We start from the raw sequence: 12,666 nt of genomic DNA on the forward strand, positions 1-12,666 counted from the left end.
GTTAAATGAAACAGATGAGCGTAATAAAAATCATATATAAACACGCGGATTATCATTAGGACTCCTAATCTGTCGGGCTAATTCGTATTAAGGGTCTCCGTATACAATATATCGTCGAATGTATAAAACCATCCACCTGGTCATTACATCATTTTGCCCCTATAGGGGGTCACGTGTTTTATATAGGGGATATCTTTGAAACTCGCTCTTTTCTTTGCATTGTTAACAACACAAAAGAAGAATCAAATTAAGAAGAATTATTATTTTAATGCAGAGATGCATCAACAATATATACCAGAATAAAAAAATTTTTATTGATAAAAAAATCAACTTTATTAAAGAATTTTTTATTAAAAAAAGTGTATAATTTCTGATAGATCCTGAATACCTAGTGATACTTATACGACGTAACGTAATTTGAATCGTGAATTTAGTGTATCCATTCATTGGATTATCCAATTTCATGTAATAATCAGTTTTATGTGATAATAAGAACAAATTATATAATTAAATAAATTAATAAAAATTACAAAAATTTTTTAATTTAACAGATCACAATTTCACTAGCATTTCACCGACCATTCATTAGCATTGTCATAAAAAAAAAAAAAAAAAAAAAAATTCTCTATTTCATTTTATTTCATAATTAAATACGTCCGATGAATTGTATTAAATTTTTCATAAATTTTTGTACTTTCTTCGATTCGTCGGCATTCGTAGTAAAATATCGCATACATATAGCAAATGAATCATTCAAAGGCTGTCTGTTGACAACTTTGTTGTATAAATTATAGATTATGCGTTGAACATTAGTTTCTTACGTCGCGATCGATTTAACTTTTTTTGCAAACTTCGCGAAAGCAAGCAAAGCGACGACACGCAATCTTTGCTAAAACATGCGTCTCGCGAAGAAAACTGCAGTAACGTAAGTATAAGGAAACAACAAATGAATACTTCAAGCCTCACGGACGATATAAAGAGAAAGCTTTTATAATCAATAATATACAAGAAAAAAATATTTAATAAATTTTAATTTTAATGTCCTCGAAAAATTCATCGCTTATTAGATATTGTCTCAAATTATTATTTTTTTAAATGTTTATAAAATAAATTAACAATAATTGTGCTTAATATACAATGTACAATATAAAGATCCTTATAACACAAAAGAACAATAGCATATAATAATTTATATAAAAAATATTGCAAATTGCTTGAATATGAGCAGATTCTCAAAAGTATAAGGACGATACTGAACAGAAAGAGCATTTAGTTAAGTGTATCTGTCAACGAAAGAGACGCTAAATCATAAAGACGCCTTCCGTCGCGAATGAAATGTTCGCGTGGCTGAAAAAACGCCAGCGTCTAAACGTCGTGCTCTAAATCAAACGTATGTCGTGTGGCTAAGCTTAGAAAAATAAAGGAAAAATACGACGGTATTCCCCTACTGCACACTCAGCATTAAGGACGCACTGTCCTCTATGATTTCACGAGTCCTTGAATTTACGAGAGCGAGTGAGAACAAAGTGAACCAACCGCCGAATCGATGTTCTAATTAAATTAGGAGAAACGGCGAATAATGTAACCTATCACAGGTGAGACAAAACGCGATCGATGCGAAACCGAATCGGTTTCGCCAGCTGTGCTTAAAAAAAATTATTAAAAATAGAATAAAAATAATATAAATATAAATAATGGCTCAAATGCAGCAAATTCAATAGAAAATTACGGTATTTTATAAATTAATAAAACAACTTATCTGAAAAATTACGCGAGACATTTTTTTACAGAATATTTATAAAAAAATGTCTATTATAAATATCTTTTTTCGACAAATAAATTTATGATAATTTATGTCAGAAATTACATTTCACTTTTTATTTAAAAAATAAAATAAGAAATATAAGAAATTCTTAATCATTTTATAATAGTTTTTCTAAAAATATTACTTAAAAAATTCGATTTCTGATTTATTATTTGACTAATTTTTATAATCATTATTTAGTTTAATTTATATTTAATTATCTAATTTGAGTTTTTTTTTGTTTTCATGTAGAAAAGAAATATAGTTTTTCAAATTGCTGCGATTATGTTTCTACTTTAAATCGAAACGATTCAAATTCGAGGACTCTTGCAGTTCAGATCATAGAATAAAGTCGTTATCGCGTATCGAGATGGTAATAATCAGAAGTAAGTTCTACGATGTGCTAAAGAGGAGTCGCGCCTATTCCCAGTGCGGCTATAGGGGATTCCCTTGGCGTTGTCGCCCCGCGTCACCCCACGCCGCTTCAGCCGTTCCCCAGGATATCTCGGGGGCGTATGCGCACGCGTGGAAAATTGAGTCTGATAACGGCAGGCGTCTCGACGTCGTTTAGTATCGGCCGTAACGCCGTAACGTCGCGACGTCCGGATACGGTCTTTTTTCTCTAAAACATTGACGCGTCTCTGAAGAAAATTGTTCAAACACGAAATCGGAAGATGATATACCGATTTGCAATAATAAAGAGTCATCCTAGACGTCCGAGATCGGCGTCGTTTTATGTTGCTCCGATTGTCATTCGGCCACGATCAAAAGTATAGCGGATTTCGCGAAAAAAAGGTACGATCGCGCCTGTTCGATAATTAAAATTGTTTTCGTTATTGATATCGATATTATTTTTTCGTCTCATAACTTTGCATTAAAAAAAAAGTAATTCGAGCGAAAATCAGCAATGTTTGCAGAATATAAGAGAATGCTGATATTCCAAAGTGGGATAATACCTATTTTATTTTGCGTAAAAACGTAAATACATTTCTAAAATATATATGAATAAAAAAGGGAACTCTAAAGACTACGTTATAACTTATGTTAATTGTGAATAGCGAAATAATTGTGTCAGTGTATTTCGAAAGCAATTGATTAAGTTTTAAGAAAGCAATATAATATTCTATCTTATCATAATTCATTAACTGTAGTAAATAAAAAATATTAAAAAATAATTCTTCAAATAATAATTTGAAGAAGCAACTTGTATATTATCGCATTAAAGAGAAAAAAACTTCATTCAATTTTCGCAAAGATCAACTGCTTTTTAGTGAGCTTCAAAACGTTACTTTTGTTACGTAAAAAAAAGCAATAATTATTAATCACGGATTATATCTCATTATATCGATTATAATTTTGACATTATTTTACTTGACGGAAGGACATATGTGAGGAACGTGGCGGTACATTTTCGCGGGACAAAATCTTTGTCGAATCAGTGCAATTTTAAGTCGCAGTGACTATGATGTTAGAGTGATCTTTGTTATTAATCGAGCAGCGAACGTACATTGCCATCATGCAGATTCCTGAATTGCAATTCATGACTTTGCTATTGTGTTCATTGATGATGACAAGGATATCAGTGGTCTCAGGTACGTACAAAAAAAATTTCAACAATATATATAATTAATATTTTACACTTCTGTGCATTCTACAGCGTAAATATCATTTCTAATCACGATAAATTAAAGTCTACATCCGCGGAAATAACTGTACATCGTATAAGGCAAAATGATTTTAAAGTTATTTAATATTTATAAAATAGATGAGAGCCGATAATTCTCTTCATTCTTGTTATAAATATTTTCATTGATTACTGTTTTTTGATTTTAGAAAATATATTTCTTGTTCCATAGGTCTATAATTTAACCAACGCAATGGAAAATACAATCAATTTATATATAGTCAGCGTGCGATTTATGAGGACATCAGAAACGCACTTGCAATTTATGGTTTAATATCGTAACCTATTATAATTTCAAATAAAACGAAAGTGTTTTAACTGTTGACACGTAAATATTATTGAAATATTTCTTACAAGGTGACGCGCGATGAATACTTATAACAGAATTTTTTTTAAACAATATTCAATTATATTAAAAACGATAATAAACGACAAGTACGACCGATTTTTATACTACGACATTGTAACCAAATCATTCAAGACGCGCCAGATCCATGATTAATTAATTAACTCCCGTCATTGTATGCTAAATTGCCATGTCAAAAGGTCCATTTGCAATCCTATGTTGAAATACCGTCGTGCAATATTTCTTAACTGTTAGATCGGACTAACGTATCGAAAATAATAAGCGGATATGCCGTTATCGAATCTCGTTAGATATCGTAACCATTAAGCGTTAATTATGGATATAACGCGATGAACTTTTTTTCGAAACTATCGATTCGATAATCTCATCGATATAATGCAAATACAATTTTGCCTGACAAAAATATATTTTAGCGTAAATCTAATAATTTATTCAACCATATCATGATCTCTCTACCAATACTGACAAAAATCAAAATTTTATATAGTTAATGGCAATTATATATATTATACGAATGAATGACTCTAGATTCTAGATGACAACCAAGTTGACTCGAAATCACCCGACATGAGACCAATCCCTAATTGGTAGAGTGCGGGAATTGGAGGAGGGTGGCTACGTGGAATTAATCTTTGCACTAGAAATATAATTCTTCGTGTGACAGATGCGCCGCGTTTTCCTAATGCATCGATTATACTCATCCAATTATTTCCGGCTTGCGCTGCCGGTAAATGTCGATAGTTCAAGCAAAAGGAACTATTTTGCAATTAATTTTATAGCCTTAAAGCACGTCTTTTAACTTTGTAATAATTTTGTAACATACGTTACGGTGGTACATTATTATGTTATCGATAATTATAACACTAAAATTTTACTACGCGTATAATGTGATAATAATAATCTTACAATTACAACGTGTAAATAATAAGATTATAATATTGCACTGACGTTTTCAGCGATGTGCGAAGACTCGTATTTAGTTGCACGCTTATCAAGTCGGCGTTAAATTGTCTTCTCGCACAACAGCGAGAGAACATCTCTCAGTCTAATTCGATTCTTATCCCGTATGCTTTACGGAATATATGTGATTCTCGGGGAAAGCATATACGTCATACAAAACAATACGTAGCCGCTGCAAACGCCGCAAGTTACAGACAGACCCGTCCGTCAGTCTTTCCTCGACTTCTCCTCGACACACGCCTGCGGGATTATCGATTTCGTGCATGGCGAACATAATCGCGCGAGTGCGAAAAAGGGTCTCGGGCAAGGGTGCATTGATAGGGGATGCCGATAACAAGTTCGCGGAACGCAACTCCGCAGCTTCGACTAGCAGGGTCGATTCGCTCTTCGGATACTACAAATCGCGTCAAAATACAATATTTAAAGAGCTTATGATACCATTCGAGATCTTACAAAAACTACTAACGATAAGACCCGTAAATGATAGTACAATAAAATTCACAATGAATAAAATTAAACACTAAATCTTAATAATTAATGAAACAATTGTTTTGGATTGTTCAACGAATTTTAAACAACCCAAAAATATTTATAAATATGTATACAAACTCCAAAGAAACATAACAAAATTGGTAATTTTTCCTATGACTCTGTTATTAGCACAATGATTTTTAACTTTAGATATTATTAATGAAATTTTAACTATATTCAACCACTTAACGCAATAATTTCGAAAGCAAAATTACAGAAGTTTCTTTCTCGATAAGTATAAGTATAGTTAAATTTTTGATATGAAACACGTGATCGTTTTTAGAAAGATCGGTGATTATCGAGATCTTAAATCCGATCTGAAAGAATATCAGTTATAATTTACATACCATCTTCAAACGGTTTCGTAATAAGGCTGACATTTGTACTTGACCATGTAACGATGATCGCAATGTCGCGTGCAACTTTTCACGTGCACGACTCCGATGAATCGCGAGAATCGATACCGCCCTTTCGCATACGAGCGTATTTTCTGCCAACCATTCAGGCCGATACGTCACGCGTGAGAAGATTGAACCGTGCGACAGTTCTCAGTATAGCCTATCGCGATTATAATCCCTGAAAGACGATCATTTTTCAAGGATAATCTTGAAGTAATGTCAAAAATAAATAGCATGATGAATGTGCTATAAAAACTTATGAAGAATGAAAGCAAGATTTTCAGATTAAATATGATCGAATATCCTGATTATATAAAGTTTATATCTCGAATCGTACAAAAATTGTCAGGAAGCAATTTAGAAGAAAATAGTTTCAAAGAATAGAATCTAGATTTTTGAAAAAATAAAGATTAAATAATCATTTATTATTAATTATTTCTAAAAACTTAATATTCTTAAAATCGAGATCACCACCTGAGAAATTGACGATATAGTTTAATATAATCAAAGCAATTAAACATCTCACAATATTATCCATTAGATTCACTGTAAAAAAAAAAAAAAAATATCTCGATTGCGCGAGACGCAGGATGAAAAGAACCAATCTTTCTTTTGACCAAATTCAATTTCAAAGATAGCAAACTCTATTCGATGCTATTACAGTATCAATAGTATCTTTCGATGTTTGGTATGGACGGTTCCCGCAGATAGGGCTTTTTGCTTCTTTTCTTGCCGCGATCCCGACGCATTAACAGCAGAGGGAGGATACCGAAGCGAGGGTGAACGCGGCAAAGGGTAAATCCCACCCCACGCAGTTCGCGACGCTATGCAGAACCCCAGCATGGCAAGGCTACGCCGATTTTATTACTCGCGTCACGCTACACGGCGTTCGCCAGCCGGCCAGCCAACGAAATTTGGCATCGATCTCGCCGTAGAAAGCCGCGTCCGCGTTCTTCAGTGACATTGAATGCACCATTCGATAACAAAACACGACCTTGGCTGCGCTTCTACGGCCACACCGAGGTCGCGAAACTATAATTCAACCCCTCTGAGTTGTACGACCGTTCGTTGTCATTATCCTCATCCCGGATATACTACAATAAATGCTCAAAAATAATGAAATTTCTTGTGCGTCAAAATTCTCGACGAATTAACGAGGCGCCGCGTAATTTTAAGAAATTAATTATGAGATTGCCAAAGGCCATGCGAACGTGTAATTTAGCAACACGAACACACGCGATTGAAGTGCGCCGGACGACAGGAAGTTAAATGTGCAGAAAGTTAATAAAGTTTCGCGAGATAGGGAAACAAATGTGCATTTATTAACGACAGATACGCGAGGTAATGCATCGAGAACTATTGTGCAATTTGTAGCGGTGAACTTACGACGTACTACAATGAAGAGAAGGTAAAATTTGTAACGCTCGACTCGAAAAATAATAAGAAATATGAAACTTTAGCATGATACGATACAGAATCACGAAATATAAAAAAAAAATACAGATAACCGAACAGATATAAAGTTACCGGCGCAAAAAAAAAAAAAAAAAGATGGGCGAAGATTTGTTTAATCGCGATAAGTTATCGCCGCAAGAGGGATAACGCGTCTCGTGACAAGGGAAATATTAGCATTTCGCATCGTCTTTCGGACAAAAATAGAAAACGGTATAATTTCGCGTGACATTCTTCGGCGATCACGATTTCTGCGAATTCTTAGGTAAAACGACACGCGATATTCAAAGCGAAACTAGGACGTTAAATCGCAACCATGGTCCATCGCACAATAGCGTTCACTGTCGTCAGGGACCCTGAAAGGGACCCTTCATGATATTATCGATAAAACCTCGCGCGAGAAAGGACGATAAGTACAAGTCGTCGCGCGGAACCTTTTGAAGCGCGCGCGACATTTATTACCTCGTCGTAATACTCTTTTATTTACAAATCGTACTATAGAATGTTATGCAACCGTCGAGCTACTACCGATAATCGAGACTCTGTTACGTCGACGATGAAGCATCGCGAATGAATGTTAATCCGGCACCCACCCGCGCACTATTTATGCGAGTAATTAATGAACGTTATTGCACGCGACGATAAGCGATTTTGTGGGATAAAAGGATATCATCGTGTGCCGAAAACAATAACAGCATGAATTGCAAAATACAGGGAAATATATTCACCATTTTTTCAAAAGGAAACAATATCGGCAAGATTGTCAAATAAAATGAGATTTGCGCATTAATAAATCGCGATATTCCACGAGAATACGATCTATTTTTATAACTAACTAATTGATGTATTATTCATTTATTACTGATACTTGAATATATCTGAGTTAAAATGATAGCCACTTCTTAATTTTTCGCATAATAATGGTTTTATTTGCTAGAATATACCGCGGCGACAAGTTTTTATGTTTCTCAGATATTAATAATTTAAGATATTAACGATATTAGACGAGTTATAAGAGGAGCAAAAAAAAATTTTTATCGCGATCGCCACGAGGCACGGCGTTTCGTATTCGCGCGTCAAGTCATCGTATACTATAAATAATAATGAGAATGACAAGACTCCTTATTAATGACGCGGCAGAGCACGCAAAACGTCTGGTGCGAGTCTTCTCACTGTAAAGTTGCCGATTAGGTTGCCGGCAATATATTTTACGGTGGTATTACGATTGCCAGGTGCTAGATATAAAGGAAAAGCTGTTGTTACTTTCCCGGGTGAATCAGCTTTCTAAAATGTTTCATCTCGTTAAGGCTATTATTATTTATACTATTTTTAATATATAAATATATTTTTATATTATTTAATAATTTGATTAAATTCATACAATATGAGCATAAAATATATTAATTAACATAAATAAAAATCGCATGTATATTCTTCTTATATCCTTTCACTATTACTTTATTGCATAATGTTATTGATTTTATTATAAATACAACGTATATGTGTGTGGTGTATGTGTTTTAAATAGAAAATTAATAGTAATCCATTCTATTGTGTCCGAATTTTTAAATGTAAATTGTGGCTTCCCAGAGCAATGCAATCGAAAATTAATGTACGTCATAACTACAGGTCGAAATAGAAAATCAAACATCGCGTGCCGCACTGAAATCGTTAATCAAAGACGAGTTCTAAAAGCAGCCCTCACCCTCGTTGCAACTTAATAAAAAAGCACGTGTGCATTATGTGCACGAACACGGATAGATTTCCAGTATAAAAAAATATATTACGATAACATTGAGTTTGATTAATGAAAACTGGTATCGTGTGTGTATTACTCGGAGTTAAAGAAATTGCGAAATTAAATCCGAAAAACACAATTTTTTTTTTTTTTTTTTTTTTTTTTTTTAATAGAATAAAATTATGTTTGTATACTTGATACTAATAATAATTGATTCAATATCGATTTCCATCGCGTAGAATTAATTGGAAAGATATTTCTCATATTAATAGTTTAAAGTTATGAGCACGATGTCAAAAAAACTATTATTTAAAATGAAAACATTTAAAATATAATAGTTTTACTTAATTTTTTGATAAATTTCATGCTCAGTTGATTGTTTCACGAATTTCAGAACATCCTATATATATATATATCTCCCTCAAGTAGTTTATTAGATTAATATCTTAGGACACATTATATCGAGATCTATTATTTATTATCACTAACTAATGGCCAGCAAAAATATTCGAATCCTAGAAAAAAAGTATAAAATATCGACTATATGTATATATACAGAATATTCTAAATTGTTCCTTTTCTCTTTTCGTAACATTCATTGTATCTCAACGCGTCCTATTTGTGCGAATAAATTGCCACAAAAAATATTTAGATATTGTTGACAGATGCGATTATTTGATGATCGCTTTCATGCATTATATTTTGCAAAGCATACAAAATAACACGCATTACATGAGAATATAATGCGAGAATTACATGATAATTTAATTATCCATTAAGTAAAAACTGCAATACAATTCCGCGAGATGTGTATACATATATGTGAGACATTTAATCAAATTAATAACTCCATCATGAAATATTAAAACGTTAAAAAACATCCGACAAATTAAAATTCGAGCAAAGTATGTTAGATTTATTCGTCTTGAATGTGTGTTATAGTTTCCAAAAATATTCTTAAGTAAAGTTACTTTTTATTATTATTTCAAATTGATTCAGATATATTCCATCATATTTTCTCTTTTCAGAAGAAATGAGGTCAACAAAGATTTAATCGAATAAATGCACTAAAATTAGACAGGTTATTTGACTACAAATGAAGAAATTCAACAATACTCGTCATATTAAATATAATGTAACGAGGACAGTAAAAAGTTATAAAAGAAGATTTTTAAGTAGATCATTTTAGTATCATTTTAGATACGATGAAATAAAACATAAAAATATCGCGTTTAATCTCAACATTTTTTGAATTTCATGAATCCCGTATATATATCTGCAAAAATTATGGATTGTATATTTTGCTACTACATGTTTTTAAACAATGGGTTACAGTTTGATGAATCAGTATTAATGATGCAAATCGAAAAATAAATTAAATTAAAATAATAGAAAAGAAATTTATGCGCGCGATTTAAGTAAACAATTATTTTACGAATATTATTATTTTGCCATTGCACATATACACACATAATGCGAGTGTATATGTCGATCAATGTGCATCGACCTGCACATTCGCTAAACATATACTTCATATTACGAAGTATAGTAGAAAATAAAATTCGAGCTATTGTTTCGAAGCGTGCAAGTGCCTGGCCTTAACCTCGACCGACTTGTCCTTTGCTTTTCCATGTATTTCTAATCTTTCTTTATAAAATTCTATCAAGAAAGTCTGATAGGATTATTATTATAATTTCATATTTTAGTCTAATCGAACAACCCAGCCACTTCAACCATGCGCACAATCACGGATACATCGAGTATTTAGAATCGTGATATAAAATAATACAATAGTTTCGAAGAAGATTCCGTCGCGTACCTTGGCCTTCTCGTGACATTTAACGAAACATAAAACTATATCATTCAACGACCACGTATGTTCATTAAACGTAATCGCGAGTATTTATCGCGCGTGTGTGACGTACGTCGGTGGATGTGCTTATAAAATTAAAATATCCCTCGTATTATGAGTATGACGATTGTAATGTCGATTATTATCTCTTCTACAAAGGCTTCGTCTCTCAAAATTTGCAATATACATTCGAAGAAAATTAATGCGTGTTATAAAATACCAATAATACAAAGACTCATTAATTTTTTGTTCGCGAGTAATAAGCAAAGATAAAATATGTTCAACAATAGCGTCAGCAATAACTTCAACATCGGTAACGAAAAGATATCTATATATAATCACGTTCAATACCCGATGCAAAAATTTATTATTATTATTATATTGTATTATATTGTATTGTATTGTAAAATTAATAATTATTAGAAATAACACAAATCTTTAATATAAAACATTTAATAAATGTCTAATAATATATAATCAGAATGAAAATATATATATAATATTAATAAAAAAATATTAATTTTTAATTTATAAATATGATCATTGTTTTGTTTGTCCACTCGGCTCTAACTCGTAACGCACGAATTCATTAACCTCTATTAAGCTAGCAGGACCAAATCAGCAGAATCAAACTGGACCTATCAGATTATTTAGTACCCATTTTATACTAATTTGTACCAATAATAATAATTTTGTACCTCGTGCCATTTTCAAAAAAACCGTGGCGCTGCTACCATCAAATTAAGCTAGCAGGACCAAACTAAAACAAAACGAAAAAATAAAAATAAGACCAGAAATTGAAAGGGCTGAATTTGTACTAATTGGTATCACCCAAATAAACTCAATATATTTAGCCCTTATGCTTAAAACAACCCCCAATTGAATTTAGCCCTATTAAGCTCAAGAGTAAAGTACTCTTTCCAATCAGCAGAATCAATCGCTAGTTATACACTGGACGCGGCATAATTTGTATCGCCAAAATGTGAAGTTTCAAATTTTGTACCCCCGCCGTTCTTTCGAAAACTACCCCCGACTTCTATCCGTCTCAAGAGTACATGAAAAACATAATAAAAAAAAAAACGGTACAAAATCTGAAACTTTAGATTTTGATGGTACGAATTATGTCGCGTTGTGTGTACAAGTAGCGATTGATTCTGCTCGTCGCGAAGGGTACTTTACTCTTGAGACGGATAGAAGTCGGGGGTAGTTTTCGAAGGAACGGCGGGGGTACAAAATTTGAAACTTCACATTTTGGCCGCGTACAAATTATGCCGCGTCCAGTGTATAAGTAGCGATTGATTCTGCTGATTGGAAAGAATACTTTACTCTTGAGCTTAATAGGGCTAAATTCAATTGGGGGTTGTTTTAAGCATAAGGATTAGATATATTGAGTTTATTTGGGTGATACAAATTAGTACAAATTCAGCCCTTTCAATTTCTAGTCTTATTTTTATTTTTTCGTTTTGTTTTAGTTTGGTCCTGCTAGCTTAATTTGATGATAGCAGCGCCACGGTTTTTTTGAAAATGGCACGAGGTACAAAATTATTATTATTGGTACAAATTAGTACAAAATGGGTACTAAATAATCTGATAGGTCCAGTTTGATTCTGCTGATTTGGTCCTGCTAGCTTAATAGAGGTAATTCATTATTCATATCGGTATAATCTGATAAGTACGGAACAACATGAAACCATCAGTAAATTTGATATATCTAGAATTGTATCAACGATAACAAAGTTACACGCGGCATAATTTTTACACAGACCTCTCTGATCTTTAAAATGCATCAAAAAGAGTGAATACTCAATATCCTCGGCAACGCTAATCATCGTGTATTGCCGTCTCGCTCTTTCATACAGAATACGAACATCGTGAGCCAG

General features: G+C 32.8%; 1 protein-coding gene across 1 annotated transcript in view; it reads left to right on the plus strand.

Moving 5' to 3' along the window:
• Positions 1–2,391: 2,391 nt before the first annotated feature.
• Positions 2,392–12,666, plus strand: part of Ret (Ret oncogene) — a 52,847-nt gene continuing 42,572 nt past the window's right edge. Inside the window, exons 1-2 of the mRNA XM_070315557.1 lie at positions 2,392–2,599; positions 3,303–3,396. Coding sequence (XP_070171658.1) covers positions 2,540–2,599; positions 3,303–3,396 — 154 coding nt within the window. The 5' untranslated portion in view covers positions 2,392–2,539. The remainder of the gene's footprint in view (positions 2,600–3,302; positions 3,397–12,666) is intronic.

Source organism: Polyergus mexicanus, unplaced genomic scaffold, assembly GCF_030449975.1.
Source record: "Polyergus mexicanus isolate NDT 795.1 unplaced genomic scaffold, iyPolMexi1.0 SCAF_2, whole genome shotgun sequence".
Lineage (NCBI taxonomy): Eukaryota > Metazoa > Arthropoda > Insecta > Hymenoptera > Formicidae > Polyergus > Polyergus mexicanus.